The sequence below is a fragment of the Stylophora pistillata genome, chromosome 13 (assembly GCF_964205215.1).
Source record: "Stylophora pistillata chromosome 13, jaStyPist1.2, whole genome shotgun sequence".
Lineage (NCBI taxonomy): Eukaryota > Metazoa > Cnidaria > Anthozoa > Scleractinia > Pocilloporidae > Stylophora > Stylophora pistillata.
The window spans coordinates 14,058,976-14,082,908 of record NC_142531.1 but is presented as its reverse complement, the minus strand read 5'-3'; the positions used below and the strand labels follow the sequence as shown (position 1 = coordinate 14,082,908).

The following is a 23,933-nucleotide window of genomic DNA, read 5'->3' as shown; positions in this document are numbered from 1 at the left end:
AGTTCCTCTTACTCATCCTGGTACAGTTACAACTGTTACCGACTCAATTTCCAGTCCTGTAACATGTTACAAGCTCCCATTTAACCCAAATCAAATTAGCACACCAGCTACCCCAAGCCCCCCTTGGAGAGGCTGGACTGTACCCAACAAAGTTGTGTCACCAAGACCCAGTTTACCAGGAACATCATTACAGCCACACCCAAGATGGGGTCTGATACCTGACTTCCCAGGACCCCCTCCAGATACTTGGATAGATCAACTTGACGAGTATGGCGTCATCTCTCAGCCTCAGCTAGCAGCACATCACCACTGTAGCTTTTCTGCCATGGAACGTTCACTCCCCAAATTTGACCTGGGAAAATTTGATGGCTCACCGCTTGCCTGGCCTTCGTGGATTGGAAGATTCAAAAGCATTGTGCATGATCAGCCCTTTCTCAATGACAGCCAGCGTTTAGCGTATATTCAGAACACTCTAACTGGTGCTGCAGAGTCAGAAATCCAGTTCCTTGGAGAAGATGGCGTAGACTACATATTGGCTCTTAGAATGCTTAAAGCAAGATTCGCTGACTCTGGAAAGATTGTGCGTACAGCCATCACTGCTCTTATGCACACGCCATCGCCACGCCCTCAAGATCATACTGGTCTTACGAAGCTGTAACAAGCACTGAGGTCAACTGTCGTCACCCTTCACAGACAGAGATTCATTGCCGATCTCTTGAGTGAGACAAATTTGAACATTGCTGTTCAAAAGCTCCCTGAGCTTTTGGAATCAAAGTGGGCGATGGAAGTTTAGAAACATGAAAGTCAGGGAAGGCCTAACTTGTTTCACCTTGTCCGATGGCTCTCAGAACATGTTAGAGCAAAACAACACCTGGTGTACGAGAAACCAGCAAAATGTCTGTCACCTAACAGGCGTAAATTCTCAAAACAGTATCCACCCATGAATTCTTCTACACTGTACATCAAGAGCGACTCACAGCCAAAGGGAGAAGAACCCACGTATAAAGAACTGAAGTCACCAGCCTGCCTATGCTGTAATCAAGCTAACCCACTTTACGGATGTAACGAATTTAAAAGAAAGCCTGTACCTGAGCGCTATGAGCAGGCCAAGACTTTCAAAGTGTGCTTCAATTGTCTCAAGCAGGGACATCAACTTGATAAATGCTCGAACAAAACTCATTGCCAAGTTTCCAACTGTAAGAGACATCATCACAGTCTGCTACACTATGAACGTGCAACACCCCAGCCACCGCTTATTCAAGACCCACAAGCTCAGCCCCCGCTGTCCCCCGGCAACGTCCTGCCGTATGTGGCAACCACCAATTCCCTCGCAGCTAGCGAGAGTGGTTTACTTCCAAGTTGTCCCGGTCCAAATACAAGGTGAAAACGGGGTGGCCATGATCGAAACGTTTGCCATTCTGGATGACGGCAGCTCAGACACCTTGATAAGAAAAGACATTGCCGACGAGCTGAATCTCGAGGGACCAGAGCGACTACTTTGCCAGGGAAACATTGAAAACAATGGAACTCCGCAGTGCTCTTGAGTAGTGAATCTTCTTGTGACGCCGACGGGGAAACAAGCTGTAAACATGCCTGTTCACATCCATCCTGTGTGGACAGTCCCCAGATTAAATGTCCCACCACAGAAACTTGTAAAGGAAAACGTTAGAGGAACCTGGAAACACCTTGAAGATCTAGACATCCCTGCTGTGTCTTCTGATCAGATAGGCCTACTTATTGGAGTACAAGTTACAGAAGCCATGATTCAACATGAACACAGACGTGGTCCAAAGGGCCAACCATACGCTGTGCGAACTGACTTTGGATGAACGATTGCTGGTTTAGCGGGAGGTGTTCCTTCCCCCAGAATAAGCTTAGGCTTTGTTGGACACTGTGTTACCTCAGATACCACCTTGAATGAAGAAGTTGAAAACTGGTGGAAGATAGAGTCATTTGGCACCAAGTTCAATTGTGACATTTCAAGATCTACAGAGGACGAAAGAGCCCTCAAGCATTTAGAAGAAGCTACCAACTTTCGATCTGACCTTGGCCACTATGAAACTGGTCTCCTGTGGAAGGATAAAGAAGTCATGCTCCCGAACAATCGTCCCCTAGCAGAAAAAAGACATCAATCTGGAGCGAAGCTTGGATAAAGACAGTGAAAGAGCCAAAGCTTACTACCACACAGTTGAGACCTACATTGCCAAGGGCTATGCCAAAAAGTTATCTCCCACCGTGATTGCTGCCAAGGAACCCAAGAATACTTGGTACCTGCCGCATCATGCTGTGACAAATCCCAATAAGCCGGGAAAGGTTCGCGTAGTGTTTGACGCTGCAGCCTCATACAAGGGAACCTCGTTGAATGATCAATTGGTGACAGGTCCCGACCTGCTGAACCCTCTCGTAGGTGTTATCATGAGGTTCCGACTACATGCTGTTGCCATGATCGCGGACATTGAAGCAATTTTCTTTCAGGTACGAGTTATCAAGAAAGACCAGCCATCACTAAGATTCCTTTGGAGAGGTCCGAATAGAGATCATCCCCCAGACGTCTACCAAATGCAAGCCATGATCTTTGGTGCAAAGTCAAGTCCAACCTCTGCATATTATTGTTTGAAGAGAACCGCCATTGATAACCAGAACACTAGCAGTGAAGAAGCTACCAGTACAGTCCTAAGAAATTTCTACATGGATGACCTCTTGAAGTCCTTGCCCTCTGAGGCCGAGACAGCTCAGCTTGCCCTCCAGCTTATTGAGCTTTTGTCAAGGGGTGGCTTTCGATTGACCAAGTTCATGAGCAATAGCCGATATGTATTAGCTCAGCTAACTCCCAAAGACATCCTCAGCAGCCCTGGGAGCTCACAGCCATTTGGTTTGGATCTGGACAGCCTTACAGTTGAGAGAGCCTTGGGAATGCTGTGGAATGTGGAACGGGACAGTCTCGAAATTAAAGCAGTCCCTAAACAGTTAGCCCCAATCAAGCGAGGCATTCTAAAGCAGATATCAACCATCTTCGATCCCCTTGGATTGGTTGCACCATTTGTACTCCGGGTTAAGTTGATTCTGCAAGAGCTGTGGAGACTCAGGTTTGATTGGGACAAACCCATATCAGGCCCACGTCTAGATGCCTGGGAAGCCTGGAAGGCAGAACTACCTCTCCTCGCGACCTTGTCAGTTCCTAGATGTTACCTTATCGACCAACCAAGTACCCAGTATGTCGGTGCACAAATCCACGTCTTTGCTGATGCCTCAGAAGTTGCCTTTGGTGCCGCTACCTATTGGAGACTTAAAACATCGAATCATTCCTATCATTGCTCCTTCATCTTCGGAAAGACAAGGCTCTCTCCGATTAAACCCCTGACGACCCCTCGATTGGAACTTCAAGCTGCTGTAATGGCGGTGAGAATGAGTCAGACCATCCAGAAAGAGCTAGATGTGATACCCAGCCAAATTACTTACTGGACAGATTCCACCACAGTCCTGTCCTACATCAAGAGTCAAGGAACCAGATTCCATACCTTCGTCTCCAACCGAGTTGCTGAAATAAAGGAAGTGTCTGACCCTGAAACCTGGCGACATGTCCCTGGACGCCTCAATGTCGCAGATGATTGTTCAAGAGGTCTTTCAGCTCAAGACCTTATCCAAGGCAGCTAGTGGATTGACGGTCCAAACCTCCTCTCACAAGGTGAGGACTGCTGGCGAAACCAGTCATTTTGTCAACCGCCAACTGACGAGGATCCTGAAGTTAAAAGTGAAGCCTGGCTTGGTCTTACTTCTGAAGTCCACCACGAGTTTCTGGATCCAAAGAAGACCTCTTCGTGGACCCATTTATTGCGAGTTACCTCCTGGGTATTTCGGTTTGTGTCACGCTGTCGTCACAAGAATGAATACATGAAAGTAGCTAAGGGCCCCTTGTCTGTAGAAGAGCTCATGAGTTCTGAAGAATTCTGGATTAAGAAGGCCCAAGCTCAAGCTTATTTAGATGACCTGACTCGGTTAGCCGCAGGAAAGGAGGTACATTGCAGCAGTGACCTTAGATCCCTGTACCCTTACACAGATGAGAAGGGTATCTTACGCGTCGGAGGCCGACTGAAACACGCTGCAATTCCGTATCAAGCCAAACATCCTGCTATCCTTCCCAAGAAGCATGACAAAGGTGGACTGCACTTAAATTTTAAAGGTAATGAGCAGTTTTATAATAATTTTAAATCGCACCTAGAATGAGATAATGTGCTGTCCGTCAATGCCGTGCGGGATCAATTAAACAACCAAACGGCCGAAAAATCTGTCTCAATATTGCCTCCTTTGCGGGGTTTTAAATGGCATCACTCAATATTAATCAATTAATTACTCATATAGACGAATTAAGAATCATATTAGCAAACAATGATATCGATATTGTTTCCATAAATGAAACGAAACTGAACGAGAGTATTCCAGATCAAGAAGTTCATATTCCAGGATACGAAATAGTTCGCCGCGATAGACTAACAAAATGCGGCGGAGGGGTATGCTTCTATGTAAAAACTTCAATCAACTTTACAGTACGAAATGACCTACACATGGATACACTAGAAAATCTTTGCTTGGAAATCCATAAGCCAAATTCAAAATCTTTTGTGATTGTTGGTCCAAAACGTGCCAGTGAGATAAGTTGTGATAGTGGTAGCTATCAAAGATATCTTACCGCAACAGATAAACGGTTTAAGCTCCAACCCACCAATCCAACTAAAGTATTTTCACTTTTAAATAAACTAGACAAGTCAAAGGCAACAGGCCTTGACAAAATATTTGCTAGGCTTATCAGGGAATGTGCTGATCTCATTTGTGTGCCGATATGTGATATTTTCAATCAATCTATTAGCCAAGGGACGTTCCCAGACGACTGGAAATATGCAAGGATTACCCCTCTTTATAAACAAGGTGACCGCGGTGATGCTAACAATTACCGCCCAATATCAGTGATTCCAATAATGGCGAAGGTGTTTGAAAGGATAGTTTATGAACAGTCATATGCCTATTTGGAAGAGCACGATATTTTATGTCAAAACCAATCAGGGTTTCGTGCTAATCATTCAACTGTAACAGCTTTGTTGGAAGCGACAGATTCTTGGGCATATAATATTGATAACGAGAAAATCAATGGAGTCATTTTTCTAGATTTGAAAAAAGCTTTTGACACTGTTGATCATCAGATCCTTCTATCGAAACTAAACTATTATGGTATACATGGAAAATCTTTCAGATGGTTTCAGTCATATTTGGAAAACCGAACATAAAAATGCTCTGTCAACGGGTCGCTATCCAGTAGCTACTCGTTGACTTGCGGCTTCCCTCAAGGGACCATTCTCGGTCCATTATTGTTCTTATTATATATCAACGATCTTCCAAATTGCTTATCAAATTGTAAACCGAGAATGTATGCCGATGACACGCACCTCACATATGCGGGAAGCAATCTTGAGAACGTTCAGTTTTGTCTAAATGAAGACCTAGAAAACGTCTTCAACTGGCTACAAGCGAACAAACTCACGTTGAACATGACTAAAACCGAATTCATGCTAATAGGGTCGAGGCAGAGACTGAATACTCTCACAGCTTCACCAACAATTAGAATGAACAATACTCAAGTGAGCCAGGTTTCAGCTACAAAATTGCTTGGTGTAATAACCTTACATCTCATCTACCAAGCTTTAGTAAAACCTCACTTTGATTACTGTGACATTGTTTGGGGTAGCTGTGGGAAAACGCTACGAGACAAACTGCAGAAATTGCAGAATAGAGCAGCCCGTGTGTTGACATTCTCAGATGTCTGCACGGGCTAGCTCCAAGGTATCTATATTCAAAGTTTACGGGGCGTGACTCTGCTTATGACCTCAGGGACTCTGAAAATAAGCTTAATGTTCCACTAGTTTACCACGCGATATAAGGAACACAGAGTCTCTGGGGTTATTTAAACGTAAGATCAATGACATTTTTAAAGTCTAACGCACGGCATTCACGGAAAACAGCTTTAGTGTTATAGTATGTAGTTTTAATTTTAAATATCTTAGCGTATGTGATATGTATTTTTATAGGCTGATGAATTGATCGTGTCTAAATAAAGATTACAACGACATTGTTCCCTTGATCTTGTTACACCTGCATCAAAGAATGAGTCACTCTGGTGTAAAGCACATCCTTGCTGAGTTGCAGCAACAGTATTGGATCCCCAAGGTGAGATCTGCTCTCAGAAAAATAGCCAAGTCGTGCCATGTTTGCAGAAAACACAACGCCAAACCAGATCCACCGCTCATGGCAAGCCTGCCCCAAAGCAGACTTCAAGCTTTCACCCCACCCTTTTACAACACTGGTGGGGATTATTTTGGCCCGTTGTTAATCAAAGAGAGAAGATCAACAGTGAATCGCTATGGTTGCCTGTTCACCTGCCTGGTGACAAGGGCAGTACACTTAGAAATTGCACACTCACTCGAGACAGACAGCTTTATCATGGCGCTGAGAAGAATGATGGCTAGAAGAGGAAAACCGAGAAACATCTACAGTGACAACGGGATCAATTTTGTTGGAGCTGAACGAGAACTTAAGGAGTGCCTTGATGGAATGGACCAGGCCAAGATCTCAGATACTCTGTCACGCGACAGAATCCAGTGGTTCCTCAACCCTCCTTCAGCTCCTCATTTCGGGGGAGTCTGGGAGAGACTCGTTAAATCAGCAAAGAAAGCTCTAAAGATCACCCTCAATGGGCAACTGGTGAATGATGAAACCTTGCTCACATTAACGGCAGAAGTTGAGAGTCTGCTCAACAGCCGACCGCTAACTCACGTCAGCGTTGATCCTCAGGACCTTGAAGCAATCACTCCTAACCATTTCCTTATCGGAAGGAACAGTCCAAACGTACCTCCCGATGTCTTTGATGAGAGAGATTTGAATTCCAAAAAGCGGTGGAGACAAGCACAGACGGTAACCGACCATTTCTGGAGAAGATGGCTACGCGAGTACGTGCCCGCACTTACTGAGCGGAGGAAGTGGAGAACCAGACCTCAAAATCATGCCCAAATGGGAGACTTGGTACTAGTGGTTGAGGACAATTTACCCCGTGGTCGATGGAATCTTGGCCGAATCGTCAAAACATTCCCAGGAGATGATGGCCTCATTCGCACTGTCGAAGTTCAGACGAAACAAGGGACATTCAAACGGCTAGTCGCCAAGCTTTGCCTCCTTGAGGAGGCCGAACGTAATGTATAGACTCGAGTCAGGGGTGGCTATGTTGCCAACTGCCCGTTAGCCAGCGGATTCTATCAAAATAGAACTTAGTCCCCCACAGTCTAGAGACCAAAACATGTGCTCGTCTGACCCGCCATCTTGTTGAGTTATTGCGTAGTTTTCGGATCGCTAATTAAAACCTTTGCTGTTCTCGCTCGTTGTCCAAGTTTTATTTTGTTCGGATAACCTTCGCCACAACATCACCAATCAATCTGTTATGTTTAAATTTTCTATTAGCAAAAGAAGATATATTTTAAGATGACGTATATAAGAACGATCCTTCGCAGTAAAGCACTATTTGAGCAATAGTGGAAATCAGACCTGAAAAAAATTTCAGGCCTGTACGGGATTCGAACCACTGACCTCTGCGATACTAGTGCAGCGCTCTACCAATTGAGCTAACAAGCCAACTGGGAGCAGGCCATCAAATTAATTCGATATAAACCCGTAGATGATAAATCGAACAACAACAAACATATGAAACATATGAGTGAACTGCGGTTATGAGACGTATATAAGAACGATCCTTCGCAGTAAAGCACTATTTGAGCAATAGTGGAAATCAGACCTGAAAAAAAAAAAAAAAAAAATTTCAGGCCTGTACGGGATTCGAACCGTACAGGCCTGAAATTTTTTTCAGGTCTGATTTCCACTATTGCTCAAATAGTGCTTTACTTCGAAGGATCGTTCTTATATACGTCTCATAACCGCAGTTCACTCATATGTTTCATATGTTTGTTGTTGTTCGATTTATCATCTACGGGTTTATATCGAATTAATTTGATGGCCTGCTCCCAGTTGGCTTGTTAGCTCAATTGGTAGAGCGCTGCACTAGTATCGCAGAGGTCAGTGGTTCGAATCCCGTACAGGCCTGAAATTTTTTTCAGGTCTGATTTCCACTATTGCTCAAATAGTGCTTTACTGCGAAGGATCGTTCTTATATACGTCTCATAACCGCAGTTCACTCATATGTTTCATATGTTTGTTGTTGTTCGATTTTAAGATGAATTGCTAGTTTTTAGATTACAATTTAAGCGCCCACCCTTCCCCTCCTCCATGCTTCTCCCCTCTGTATTACTCCCCTTCATATAAACCCCCCATCAATGAGGCCTGAAATTCCATAAGCCCCAGTGGGCTTAACAGACCTTGTATAGTATATGTTTCAACAAACTCTCTAATATGAACTTTACAAGACTGGGGTAGAATTCACATTATGAGTGATAAGAATACCCAGTGACAAAATCACCTCTTTGCAGACACAAAATTGTAGTTCTGTGTTAGACCCATCAGCTACAACACACAAAGTCATGTGGCAAGACCAAAAATTGAAATTTGATGGCATACCGTATTTTGTTTTGGGGCAAAAAAGTTTTGACTGTCCAAATGGAAAAGACAGGAAAAAAGCTTGGAAACAAAAGATAAAAGAAATGAAACTGCAGGCATGGGTTACTCTGTAATCATTAATCATGATAAAATTTCCCACAAATTTTTCCATTTTTGGGGGGGGGAGGAGGGGGTGATAAACAACACCCATCTTCCTTTTAGCAGAAATAAAACAATAAGTAATAATTGACAAGTAAATAGTATGTGAATACTTTATTCAAGTGTCATTTGTTCTTGTTCTAATTCATACGTCATTGGTTGTAAGTTGTACTTGTGCAAAGAACACTAAAATCCAAAAAGGAATACTTAAAAATAATTTAAAACACTTACTATGTGATACTAGGAGTAAACAAGTTGAAAAAGACAAGAACTGGTGTTAATATATCAATACATCTCCTTAAGTAGAAAATTCAGAGCAGAGTGGAACTCCTCAAAGTGCTACTGGAAATTTATTCTATAGAGGGTTTGGTATGTCAAAGTTCTGTTCTTTACCTCTTCTATGGTCTCGTTGGAGGATATTTAAACAATGGAGTGTTTCTGTCGAGGAACTATCAGCTGATAGTTGCCCCGCAAAAATTTGATCTTCTTAAAACAAATATGGCAGATTTAAGAACATCAAATTTCCAAGGGGCAACTATCAGACTGTTAGTTCCGAGACATAACACTCTATTGTGTTGTTTACCACTGAATTTTCTGCCGTGCGCCAGAGCAATCATATCCCCTCCCCTACTCCTCCTACTGGTGACGCCCACGTGCAATGTCACCACTGCAATGACTGGTGGCACCATAAGTGTGTTAACATACCACCCTGGGCTGTAGAATCTAACAAGTCTTGGAAATGCGAGACCTGCAATAAAATAAAGCTTTGAAAATGGAAGCTGAACATTCCACTTCTATTTAAGTCAAGTCTCCCGGTCACTATAGAACTACTCTAATTTGACTTTCAAAAACTTTTAAATAGGCTTCCTGAGAGAGTGTTCAGTCAGTAAAGAAATGATAGGCAAAAGTGATGCAGTTAGTGACAAAGTATATTTTTGCAGCTTGGACTTCAAGATTTCCGATGAGAAACAGACTCGCGCAAAATCTTTTAGAATCCAGAATAAACTAGCGGTAGCCACAACTTTTTGAGAGATAACTGTTATGTAATACAAGATATTTTAATATTGGTAGACGTAGCCTAGCCAGACTTGCTGAATAAACGTACATCAAAAATTTCCGATAAATAATATGCAACATCTGCATCACTTGCCATGGCCCAAATATACTCCACTAAAGAAACTAAGATATCAGATTATTCTTTTCTATCAAAGTTAGTCCCCTCTACTAACTATGATGGAAACAAGTCTAAATACGACAGGGATGAAAAACGTCTGCGCATGTGTGGCGTTAGCATGTTGACGTTGTCGTTGGCGAGCTGTTCGATCGTCTGATCAGCGAAATGTTGGCGCACTTTAGACTTTGTATTCGTGGATATATTTTGCCTTTTAAACTGGAATGTAAGGACGCCATTTGAAAATGACTTCTGTAAACTGAACTCGTCGACATGTTGAACGTATTATTTTTGGGAAATGTTTATTTGTTTGCTCAAGAGCCAACAACTTTCAGTACTTGGTAAGGAAACACTTTGCAAGCTTAATTTCTTTGAGTATAATTTACCTCCATTTTAGATGATAAGCTAAGATTCAAATTGATAGAAGGTAAATGATACCATGCTTTGGTAATAAATGTAAATCTCGAAGAAAAAGTGGAACTTATATTTTCATCAAGGCGAAGCGAAAGCACACCCATCCTACTCGGTGTTACATGAACAAATCAAAAACGCTGCAAAATATCGTGTTACCCCATGCATAACGCTCTCACAGGACTTAACATTCGTTAGTCCTAAGAGTGTATTGGAAATTAGTTATTTCTATATGGTATGAGAGGAGCTCCTATGAATGCTGCCACTCAGCAAAAGCCACATGAAACCCATCATTCTCATGGATGTGCTATCAAAAAGAAAAACTCCTGGGAAAGTTGGAATAAGTACAATGGTGTTGGAACTCAAATGAAAACAGAAGCCGGAATTGCTTCAGGATTAAGGCTGACAGGGGGTTTAGCACCAATAGTGGTATGGTTGGTGATATTGTTCAGTGCTTTAGGGCCTTGCAGAGGTTGTAGCACACCAAAGGTTTGAGAAGGTTTGTGTGATTGAATCATAGATCCTGTTGCCTAGTAAGATTCCTTGAACAATTATCTGGTACATCCACGCCTAACTCAGTGGAGAAATATCCACATTGGATGAATAAAACAATTTGCTAAACAAAAGGGCAATAAGTGTACATGAGTTGCTTCTCGTTCTGCCAAGAACTGTTAGCTGTAAAATAGTGCTCAGAAAGAACCAGAAAGTGACATTACCATGTTGATGTGGTTGGATATTGAATTTTTTTTTCTTTTTTTAAGAAAGAAAGACTTTTTGTAAAAAAAAAAATGAAATAGATTTATCTAGCAACCTTTGTGGCATTACATGGTTAGAGCACTGGATTGTGTTATGCGGGAGGTCAAGGGTTCGAGCCCTAGCCAGACCAATACTCATGGTTTTGCTGGACTCCTCTGGCCGCTGGAGACAGTATCCAAGAGAAGTCACAAATTTGATGTTAACGTGTTTAATAATCGCAAGATTCACAAGGTCTTCGCACAATCACGGTCAATCTAACTCTCTGTTCAATAGATTCGAATTAACAACTTAAAAGGGGTGGGCAGGCTCCCAATAATAAGCACGTGCTTCCGTTGTCACGGGTTACATAATTACGTAATATGTGCCCCAGTTCCCGACATGGTCTTAAAAATAACTGAGGAGAATTTGCTTCCTTTCCATAATATCAAGAAATGGATAGACATTCTAGTCTTCTCAGATAACGACGAATAAACTGTAGGCCCCGTCTCCTGCAGGGTTCGGGGTAGGAGACATTAATTTCCCATGCACGAGATTACTTTGTGGTGGATGTCCTCCCCCTGGGGTGGGATGGGTGGGTTGCTGTCTTACGTTTCATACATGAGTCTCTGGCTTGGGCAATCTGGGTAACCATGCCTTACATATAGACAATCTACTTGATTGATTGATTGGTTGTGTAAAAGTTAATGAAATCCCAAAGGAAAGGGTTCCTAAATCTCCACAAAAATAGTGGGCTAACAAGGGGTAAAGAAGCGTGAGGGTGGCAAGTGTTGAAAGTGTGAAACGATGAAAATAAAATGTTAGTTGTTCAATAGAGAATTTGCACCGAGGGACCTACAAACTGCAACGCAGTTATGTCAGTCATACGGCAGCATTAAAATAAAAACTATCAGTAGATCATTGGGTACTAGCATTGAAGGTCCACACTTTCACACTTTTACTTTATTTTCTTATATATCTACAAGGTATTCCTTTGACCTGTGGATAGTGGGTCAAATTTTTCTTAACTTAATACAATTACACTGGAAATAAAATGAAAATGAAGAAATACATCATAAAAAGACAAAAAGGTTCACAAGAAAAGAAAAAAACGAAAATGAAAGATTTTCATTGTAAAGGAATCTTTAGTCTATAGAAAATTAGAAAGCCCTTTTTGCTTGTTTGTTTTTTTTTTTTTTAAGATTTCTTTGACAAATTTGTTTATTCATTATTTTCATATTCAATTTGCAAGGCAGCCACTTCAAGGCAGTACAAAAATTTATAATATTAATAATATGGAAGGTTAGAATGAAATAAGATGAGATAGTCATAATCAGAGGAAAAGGAATGAGGGAGATGAGTAACATGTTGGTTAGTATTAAAGCTAGGTGGTAAAAGGAATAGAAGAGGTTAGGTATAGGGAGCCAAAAAAAGTTTTTTTGAGTTAAAAAATATTTTTATTGATAAGACGGGAGGTGGGAGTTAAGGATGGGTTGGTCTGATTTGGTTTTGATTGACAATTGTTTTACTGGTATCTGTCTTGAATTTGAATAGTGATAATAACAGACACAAAAGTTAAATTCCAAAATAATTTAATGTTATGAAAACTTAACTAAGCTATTTTGACAATACAGTAAATAATGGAACTATTGCAAGATATTAATGAGAGAAAAATTCCCTCTCTCCAATATAATGGTGGAAGTTTACCTATGTAAAATTAATAGTAATTCGTTTTGTAATAATAGATATTTAACTTTGGTTAAAAAATAAATGGCTTCTTTTTTCGTAATTTTTCCAATCCTAAAGAGCCACTTTCCTTGATTTAAATCAAAACAAAACCAAATGTATGATTTTGAGTCAACATAGTTCACAACGAAATCCGCCTGTTATCGCCATACCTCAGTCTCCTTCGGTACTTTGTTAAAATTTTATTTCACCGGGGTCACACCACGAGCTCCCTGAATGATATCTCGCTTTCTTTCTTCCCTTTATGTCCAAAATTTCGAAAAGGCTTACAGGAATTCAGTTTAATTAATTAGAATGTCGGTCGGAAAACGGCGATGAGCAGCGAGTATCTTGCTTTTCGATCGTTCTACGATGATGTAAAGTAAACAAACTGGAGTTTCTTCAGTCAAGTTCACAGCTCTTTCCAAACCAAGTGGCAGGGGCTTAGAAGTGCCGTAAAAAGCTTCTTTACCGACGAACCAACATTTTGCATGAACGGACGAAAAAGTGATCAGAAAAAGCCAACACGACACTGTAAACGTTGCCGCAAATTGAGCCAGTTCGCAACCGTATTTAAACTTTGCACAAAAGACCGTTTTTCGGCGCGAGAACAATTTTTGTACAATTTGTACACCCTCTCAATTTTTTTAAATTCTTTTCTTCTTTTGAAAAAGGAGAATTAAAACCTTATCTTTTTCACGGCTTCCTTATTTTTTCAACTTTTGTAACACCTGTTCATTTCCCACAAAATTTATTGATACATATGATGCACGATCCTCGCAGTAGAGAGCCCTATTTATGCAATAGCGAAAATCAGACCTAAAAAAAAAGACCAGGCCTGTACGGGACTCGAACCACTGACCTCTGCGATACTAGTGCAGCGCTCTACCAATTGAGCTAACAAGCCAACTGGGAGCAGGCCGTTAAGTTGATTCGTAATAAACCCGTGAAAGTGATAAATGAGATACCATGAATATATGAAGTTCATCTATTTTGAACTGCGGTATTAGATACGTATGATGCACGATCCTCGCAGTAGATAGCGCTATTTATGCAATAGCGAAAATCAGACCTGAAAAAAAAAAAAATCAGGCCTATACGGGACTCGAACCACTGACCTCTGTGATACTAGTGCAGCGCTCTACAAGCCAACTGGGAGCAGGCCGTTAAGTTGATTCGTAATAAACCCGTGAAATTGATTAATGAGACACAATGAATATAAAAAGCTTTATGTATGAATATATGAAGCTTGTTAGCTCAATTGGTAGAGCGCTGCTCTAGTATCGCAGAGGTCAGTGGTTCGAGTCCCGTATAGGCCTGATTTTTTTTTTTTTTTTTCAGGTCTGATTTTCGCTATTGCATAAATAGCGCTATCTACTGCGAGGATCGTGCATCATACGTATCTAATACCGCAATTCAAAATAGATGAACTTCATATATTCATTGTATCTCATTTATCACTTTCACGGGTTTATTAAGAATCAACTTAACGGCCTGCTCCTAGTTGGCTTGTTAGCTCAATTGGTAGAGCGCTGCACTAGTATTGCAGAGGTCAGTGGTTCGAGTCCCGTACAGGCCTGATTTTTTTTCAGGTCTGATTTTCGCTATTGCATAAATAGCGCTATCTACTGCGGGGATCGTGCATCATACGTATCTAATACCGCAGTTCAAAATATATGAACTTCATATATTCATTGTATCTCATTTATCAGTTTCACGGGTTTATTAAGAATCAACTTAACGGCCTGCACCCAGTTGGCTTGTTAGCTCAATGTGTAGAGCGCTGTAGGTCAGTGGTTCGAGTTCCGTACAGGCCTGATTTTTTTTTTTTTTTTTTTTTTCAGGTCTGATTTTCGCTATTGCATAAATAGCGCTATCTACTGCGAGGATCGTGCATCATACGTATCTAATACCGCAGTTCAAAATATATGAACTTCATATATTCATTGTATCTCAAAATTTATTGAGTTTACATAAGCGTGCGTTTGAGCCCGCGTTATGTACCGCGGGTTTCTGGCGCACGCGCAAAGGTTTTTAGCCCTCGCACCGACCTGTGATTGGAAGTTAAAAATAGCATTAGTCACGCTGTTGAGCTCGAGACTTGTAGATCACGTAGGCAGCATTAAAAATCTTTCCGTTTTTCAAATCATATAAACACAAACTTATATTATCGCTGGAAGAGAAATTTTCCGGTCAAATCTACTTCGATAAAGGGGTAAATTTATGGCGTGGATTTGCCACGTACCGTTTGTTATTCATGGTCGAAAGTTCACTAAAACAGCAATAATATTTGTTTTCGCTTCAGTATCGAGCAGTTTTCGTTCGCTGATTGACTCGCCGTGTAAATTGTTCTATTTGCAAACGTTTCGCTCTTGGTGCAATTCCTTTCTTTAACGCAAGTCTTAAATACAGGAATTGCACTGGCCTGATTGATCAACTTTAAGTGGTGAAAACGCCGAACGCGATAATCTTTCTTCCTTCAGTCCAAAGCCTTTGATCTTCACTAGCGAACTTATTTTTCTCACAGCTCCCGTTCTGAACGCGCTTTCGACCCGGTGCTTTTCCTGCCTTTAACTAATAAATTCAGGAAAGAATTCTTAATTTTGGTGCCGATTACATGATTTAATTAATGAGATACCGCTGTTTAGAAGAAACCTTGCACATTCACTCAAAATAACAAAAGCAGGTAAGACTAAAACTGGAATGTCTTTAATTTAATTTTGTTATTAATTTAACATGTGGATGATATTCTCTCATTGTAATTTATTACAAGACTTGAAAGTTATCTAAATTGTGGTCTCAAGATGAAATAGATAACTTTGAAGTCTTGTAATAAATTACAATGAGAGAATATCATCCACGTGTTAAATTAATAACAAAATTAAATTAAAGACATTCCAGTCTTAGTCTTACCTACTTTTGTTATTTTGAGTGAAATTTCCTAAATGCTTCATGTTATACCTTCAATCTTACAGGGTTAGTGGAGATTCTAGGTGTTGTACGTTTTAAATTTAAGCAAAATTGTTTTCCAAGGAAAGTTTGAACCTATAAACTGGATTCTGGAGGGAGTGGGGAGTGGTGGGCAAAGGGTACACACAGAAGAAAGGGTATTGGCACGATGCAAATGCTACACTGATTTATTACCTGTAACATTGTCATGCCATGCAGGCTCCAAAGTAGAACTTATTCGATAACATGCCAACATTAAAAAATATTTCACTGTGAGTGTGTGATTATCTGGAACTAATGTGTGGGGCATGTGTGTGTGTGTGTGTATGTTACGGCGATAGATTTTCAGACTGAATCGGAGTCATCAATAAACTACGTCCAGTACATAAATATGGTAACTTTAATGATCCAATACACAAAAACTGAAACGAAGGATACAATGACCGACTAACCTTAACTGCCTTATTATGAAAATAAATAGGAGTCATTGACCGATTATAAACAACATGAAACTACAAACTATTTTGAGGCGACAAACAATCAACGAGCCTAATAACAACGAAAACGATAACAACAACTACTACGTACCTCTATCCCGAATCTGGGTGAACAAAGTTAAAGGTAGCAGAAATCTTACAAAATAACTTAGTGCTAACATAATGCTCGAGCACCGCTCGCACCGACCATGCTTTTTTCTACACTTGACTGCGCACGCACAGTGACGTCACACGTAACGCAATAGTAACGCTCACAGTGTGTGTGTATTTGTGTTTGTGTGTGTGACTCACTCACCGACCCACTATCACTACCGAAACAAACGACACCGCAACCCCTACGACTACAGCAACCATACCGTACATAAAAGGCATGTCTGAAAACATCTCGCGCATCTTACTACCCTTCAATATCCGCGTCGCCCACAAACCAATCACAACACTACGTCAGTTACTAACCAACGTTAAAGACAAAGACGAACCGAGGAACAGACAGGGAACGATTTATAAGATCAATTGTTCCGACTGCCAAGCCTCCTACATCGGTGAGACTGGCAGAAACCTCACAACAAGACTGACTGAACACAGACGGGCGACGAGGAAAGGTGATGTCAGACATTGCTGAACACCATCGACTTACCAACCACAACATTGACTGGGACTCTGCGCAATGCCTAACCTATAGCACTGACTATTTTCAACGACTGACTCTGGAAAGCTGGTTTACTAACTTAGAACAGACTCCCCTAAACAGATGTCAACAACTACCCGCTCCATACAAACGATTCATTCACGACATAAACATCACAAACGACCAAAAAAGAACGACCTAACTTTACCGACAGATCGAAACAGACCAATCACGACCGACTTACGTCACTTGAGTCTTACAGCCAATAACATCACGGCAAAACCAACCGATCATTTCACACGAACTGGAATAAGAACATTCTACTGACAACAATCATTCACTTGACTCTGATGAAGACTTCCGCACAGGTTGTCGAAACGTTAGTCACTACCACCGACAACAGTCCTTCTCAGGACTACACTCACTCGGACGATCAGACTACACCTTCACTTGTGTGTGAGTGTTAAAGGGAGGGGGGGGGGTTGGAAATAATTCCCTCTCTTTCTTCCTGTGGTGCATGCATACAGGCCAGGGACCTATTTCAGGATGTTGAATTGTATTTGCCTTTGTTTATGGAATGTGGAATTTTCTAGTGAATGTCATTTGCCCACGTGCACAAAATCTTTTTCTTACAGTGTCATGAATATTCATTCTGTAAATTTTAACCCTCATTAAAATTCACAATTGTTCACAAATGATTCTTACCTCAATTTGACTGTTTGCCATTATGTGAGCGAGCGGGAACACTGGAGAAGCAAGACTTAGCTTTAAAACTTTGGGCTCGAAAGCACTAATAGTTGGACGATTTTCCCGCGAAAATTTCGAAAAAAGGGAATGTGCAAGGTTTCTAAACAGCGGTATCTCATTAATTAAATCATGTAATCGACACCAAAGTTAAGTAGTCTTTCCAGTGCAATTCCTGAATTTAATAGTTGAAAGCGTTAAAGGTAGGAAAAGCACCGGGTCAAAAGCGCGTTCAGAACGGGACCTCTGGGAAAAATAACTTCGCTAGAGAAGATCAAAGGCTTTGGACTGAAGGAAGAAAGATTATCGCGTTCGGCGTTTCCATTTTTCACCGCTTAAAGTTGACCAAATCGGGCCAGTATAATTCCTGTATTTAAGACTTGCGTTAAAGAAAGGAATTGCACCAAGAGCGAAACTTTTGCAAAGAGAACATATTACACAGCGAGTCAATGAACGAGCGAAAACTGCTCGATACTGAAGCGAAAACAAATATTATTGCCGTTTCAGTGGTGAACTTTCGACCATGAATAACGAACGGTAGGTGGCAATTCCACGCCATAAATTTACCCCTTTACCGAAGTAGATTTGACCCGAAAATTTCTCTTCCAGCGATAATATAAAAGTTTGTGTTTATTTGATTTGAAAAACGGAAAGATTTTTAATGCTATCATAACTTTCGACCACAAATGCCTACGTGATCTACAAGTCTCTTGAGCTCAACTGCGTGACTAATGCTATTTTTAACTTCCAATCACAGGTCAGTGCAATTCCTGTATTTAGCTGCAAGTCGAGTACTTTCGCTCGTCGAGGACTTAGAAAGTGCCACTAACCCAATGTAGCGTTGCAGTTGTGTCTTCCGTTGCAGTTATGTCCTCACAACTAATAAGCAATAGAATGCGGTTTTATTTCTTCTTATCAAAAGGCGTTGTGAACATGTCTCTTGCTTGTCACTTCCCAGGGATGCAACGCAAAATTGTGAGAAGATCGTTAAGATTTCTACGCTCGAAGGTTAAGAATTTCACGGGATATCCTTGTTTCATGAGCTATCCTTGGTGTCGTTTGGGACACTTCGGATTGGTGAAAGATTAAGATTCTGGTTGCGTTTTTAAGTGCGAATTATTGGCGAAATTTTCTTCAATATGTTGGAAAGCTTAGGAAGACCACAGGGAGCCCAGACAAGCGACGTGCCTGGTTGTTTATTCGAAATATTAAGGAATGTATGGGAGAATATTGAAGAGTCTTATTATCGTAAACTTGTATCATGAAATGTCTGAGTTAAAGCTCAAAATAAATGTAAACCTACCTCACTAGCTGTGTATTGTCGTTTCCGTGGCTCTAAATGGCGAATTTGAGTGATTTGCGTCGTCTTCTCAGTCGACGCAAAACCCACCGTTTACAGACTTTTTCAACTATGTGTTTGAAATATTGAAATGAAATAAATGCTAATTCATGCACAATTGAATACCTAATTCAGTACAGACTATTGCCTATTATTAGCAATTATTGCTCCTATGTGTTAGCAAGAACTTGGTCTTGTTGGCCTTCATTGTGATCCTTTGGTGATCCATTTATTAGTGGAGACACTCTCTGCTCACAAAGCCGTCGTGTCAGGTTTCCGTTACGCGACATAAACCTCACACCAGGCTAGTCAGTAGATGAATCGCCGGCGTGAATATGCCCCTGACTCCCCTCCCACATGAGGCATAAAGAAAATACCAATCTTTTCACCCTTACTTAATTTCATACGTACATACCGGCATGGATGAGAACCAGCAGCAAAGCAAAGTAAACAAAAGTGCCAATGAGGTGGTAAGCTCCATTGTAAACATTTTCTTGGCAAATTATGCACTAGTTATAAAAAGGTATATGTTGTGATTAATTTTTGTCCTTGGTGTAAGCATAATTTTCCTTTGGTTTTGTTAATGATATGAATGAAATGCATTTTGTGTAAAGAAAGATAAAATTTAGCTCCTAGAGTGGAAGTTATGATGAGACGATGTGTCACCATCAATTTGGCCTCTATTAAAAGTAAAAGAATTAAAAGGATGAAACTGAACCACAGCATACCTATACTAAACCCTCATTTTAATTGTATCAATATATTATTTTTCTAGTGTTCACCCAATAGATTCAATCCACCGACAGACAAAGATGGCACCTATATTTAACCATTACTTTTAGGCTAAGGCACACGTAGAAAGCAATATTTCACAGACAACAACATATGCAAGGTTTAAGTCTTTCAGACCTTTACTGCTTGTTTTTATGAGTGGTTCCAGGATTTTCTTGCACAAAGAATTCTGGTTGAGTGTAGCAGTCACCATATTTTTCGGGATGATGGTTTCACAGTAACTGTTGTATGAAGTAATGTATCCTTCTCCAATATTAATTTTGCGAACTTGTCACTGACAAAGAGCTAGTTCATGATTAGACACTGATCATTTCATTGATTGCCATGCTCTACATTATCACTGAAGTATTACCGTATTTATCTGTGTATAACTCGACCCTTTATGACGGAAAAATTAGCCCAAAAAATCACCCTCGTCTTATACACGGATCATAGATAAAGACCTGACCCAAGCAATCCAAGAAATTAGCATAACAATTGCCTGAATTATTAGGAAATTAGGAAAACCAGGTTCACAAAACCAGTTCTAATTGTGTTCAAGTTTTGTCAGTTTTCAGTGCGTTCTTCATCGACGAAAAAGTTTGAAATAATAAATTTTATGTGGCTTAAATAAACAGAAACGTAGTGGGGTTGATTTCTATTGTTTTCTTCTGATCTGTAGAGCAGAAAATTTCCCTTACAGCTTCGCTGCTGTTTTCGGGGCTGAATTCTCATTTTCATCAAATGATTACAGTAACTTAGTGACCTGGCAAATGCTGATTTCTCGCACGGTCTTGTTTGCTACGTGCGTGGACCAACTATGTTATTCTGTAGTTTCCACGATGGTGGTGTTTTCATCAAGCGATCCCTCGAAGCTCTTCAGTGTTCCTTGAGTCTACTAAATCTCCTTTCAAAAGGTTATTTAAATGCATGAATATTTCATTTTCAAAACGATCTACAAAAGATGGTAAATGACTTCTCCAGTAAATCGAAGTGCTTCGTGGGGATGTAAACAAGTGCTACTAAACTTCACAGCACATGCAGGTTACATTTTGCTCTGCAGTTTTTTTTTAATTCACCGTGTTTTCAATACATTCTCGGAAATAAGAGATCAGCCATATGGGAAATTTCTGTCGGTCTGAATTTTTCTTTACTAGAAATTATGAGATCTGATTTTCAACCTTGAAAATGGGGGCTAACTGACACATGGATAAATACGGTAATTAACTCCTTCGCCATCAGTTATCGCATTAAAGATTCTTTGTTAGAAATCACAGCACCATACCCCAAAATCTAATGTTGTCCTCGGCACAATTTCATTTTTTGAGCAAGCCAAAGCTAAAAATCAATCAAGGGCCACACAGACATCATCACAGAGACAACATTGCTGTGTATAATGTTCATGTAGTCAGATATGTAAAAGCTACTCTATTCGTTAATTCAATGTCAATACTCTCCCTCATAATAGCTATAATTTTAGCCAACCTGGGAAATATGAGGTGCCATTACCGCCAAAATTATATTCTTAAAATTATTCAGCCTCTTTTTCATTAACCACTTACTTTTACGAATTAAGCATACTTGTCACAATATTATTTAGCCCATTTCAAAAATTATTCAGCCTTATTTTCATTAACCACCTACTTTTACGAATTAACCATACTTGACACAATATTATTCAGCCCATTTTGAAAATTATTCAGCCTTTTTTTCATGGGGCTTGTTTGAAATTATATCCCAACATAACTTGCGGGATTATAAATATATCCCAGAGTTCTTTTCACGCCCTTTTCGTTGCAATATGGCCGACAGTAGAGGTATCGCGGATGTTGCACGTTTGCTCTCCCAAGCTGCTACCAATTTGATAAGTCTAGCACCACAATCATCACAAGAGCTTTGAGCAACTAATACTACTTCTGATCTACCTCAGGCTGAGTTGAAACAAGCGTTTTCTCCGTTCTAAAAAGTTCAAAACGCGCCATCGGTACCAGTTGCCTTACGTGATACTGAAAATATAAAATGGCGGATGTACATGGTGGTGATGCCCCGACTTTCAGAGAAGTTTTACAAAATAAGTTAATAACTACAAGTGATTTGATTCAGAATCAACCAAATGGTTTGGACAATAAGTATGTGATCGAGATGGTGGAAGACTTGTTAAAGAATGTGGTGACACTGGATTCAGTTGAAAGAGTCTCAGAGACTGTTTATCGTTGTCTCTTTGAAGCACACGATATCTTATTGCAAAACACCAACAGTGTTCATTAAGTGGCAAGCACTTCAGTTGCATACAATGGCGGTATTGGTCGGTCCTGTTATGACATTCCCAAATACCAACTTGAGTTTCTGTTGGAATGTAATTTTAAGGTTGAAGACATCAGTAACATGTTTGGGGTGTCAAAGAGAACTATCGAGCGACGTATGACAGGGTTCCACATCTGTAAAAAGGATAAATTTTCTTCTTTAACAGATGAAGAACTTGATAGAGTAGTAGAAGAAATTAAGAGGCCGTGACTGTAAATATCGAGAATTGCTGGCCAGGCTAAAAAAATCGAAAATTCTGATAATTTGCCTGGAAAACTCCTTTAGGGAGATACATTCAAAAAAAATATTTCAAAGTCTGAAAAGTAAAATGTGTCCGAGGAAATGGGGAAAAACGAAAATTCGGGTTTTTACCTAATTAATTATGCAAAAAATACAGTAAAATTGAGCAACTTTAGCGTGCTAGTACTAAAGGAGGTTGTTTCGTAAGAAATCGGGAGTGTTTTTCACTTCAAAGTATAATTAATGTGACTTTTATGTGTGGCATTTTAAGGAGCTTTGGTTGATTTTAAAATTTACATGATTTTTTAACTGTGCCGTCAAATGCTTGTTGCAAAAAGCGAAAAATCGACCAGCTTTAAACCTTCAAAACGTGTCTTGGTATGTGTGGCATCATGTCAAACTACATGCTGGCACAAAGTTTGGTCCTTATACTAAAATAATATGTAATAAAAAATTTGGGTAATTCAGAAACGTACCGGCAAAACATAAAGCTTTGCGACACACTGTGGCCAGAGGTCACGAATTTGCATGATGCAAATCAGTTGTAGAAATCGTACCGCCTAACGGTTCTGGTGTAGGAAGGGCTCTTTTGACGGCTTCAGCATAAAATGTACACGAATAATGACCAGTATTTAATAGCGTTTAATTCTTTTTCAAGCCAATGAGGTTTTTGTTTTTTATCTCGTTACTGTCTTGAGGAAAAGCAAAATGTTTCAATTACGTGACAATTGTGACGTTGGATCAAAGGTGAAGTTGCCGAGTAAAGCGGACACGATCCTTTATTTCGTCAAAACTCCATTCTAAAGCATCCAGTCCTATATATCTCGTTTTAAATTATTTGTATAAACTCTTTAATGAGTCTTTATCGAACAACATCTCGCCGGCCTGATCCTGTTTGACCTCAGGCTGACTGCCAAGTGCAGTTCGAAGGGGACTTTTTCATTTCCGGTTTGCGCCTTTAAGACGGGGACCACGGAGCTATGGGGTTGAGTGGGCCCCACCAAGAACAATTTATTATTATCATTATTATTTATTTTAATCTTTGTAATTAAAAAAAAGCTGACAAATTTTTCCTAGGACTGAAACGCGGTTCCGGTGATTTCAGAAGCTCTAGATTTCAAAAATTGCGGGGGAGCATATCCCAGGACACCCTCCCTATCTAGCAGTCTTTCTGAACCAAGAAAGGCGTACTAAGAAACAGACAAGAGGAGGCTCTCCTCGGAGGGGAGGCCCCAGGACCCTCATTGATAAGTTGGTGTCAATGAGCTCACACTACGCGTGAACTAAAATAGCTCCTCCGATCTAAAATATGCTCCATGGCCCCCATTTTATATCAACGTTCATATAAAACTCAATTTTTTTGATGCAGCCTTTTGCCATTTGCCTGTTAAACTGCACTGCATGAGCAGCATTTAACAAGGTCTTCGAGCAGAGCGATTTAAGATGTCTTTTTTCTCTGATCAACCCCAGGTTACATTTTAATTTAACTGCTCAAAAATAGACTCCTTAGCATATTTGACAAATTCCATAGCAACCAGATCTTCCTCAGTTACAGCTTGTGCGCAGAGGGCTGTCTGCTGTTTCAATTTTGGTGCCATTCTGGAAAAAATGAAGCTAATTGTTGAGTCGCCAAAAACTCGGAAACACTGAACAAGCGCTTCCCTTTCGATCCCTTTG

At 40.4% G+C, this 23,933-nt stretch overlaps 1 protein-coding gene across 2 annotated transcripts; it reads left to right on the top strand.

Moving 5' to 3' along the window:
* Nucleotides 1–708: 708 nt before the first annotated feature.
* LOC111328048 (uncharacterized) lies at nt 709–8,862 on the top strand. Of its 2 annotated transcripts, none has more exons than XR_015994791.1 (2): nt 709–4,180; nt 6,078–8,862. XR_015994791.1 is itself a non-coding variant. In XM_088743566.1 (2 exons), exon 2 carries the CDS (start codon nt 6,154–6,156, stop codon nt 7,243–7,245), a length of 1,092 nt encoding a protein of 363 aa, XP_088599692.1. In that variant the 5' UTR covers nt 3,651–4,180; nt 6,078–6,153; the 3' UTR covers nt 7,246–8,862. The 2 variants fall into 2 exon arrangements, 1 of the variants encoding a protein (XP_088599692.1); XM_088743566.1 differs by having other exon boundaries at nt 3,651–4,180.
* Nucleotides 8,863–23,933: the final 15,071 nt, after the last annotated feature.

What these genes read in the sequence shown, in the direction of transcription:
- LOC111328048 (XM_088743566.1), top strand. Translation starts at nt 6,154, where the DNA reads ATGAGTCACTCTGGTGTAAAGCACATCCTTGCTGAGTTGCAGCAACAG.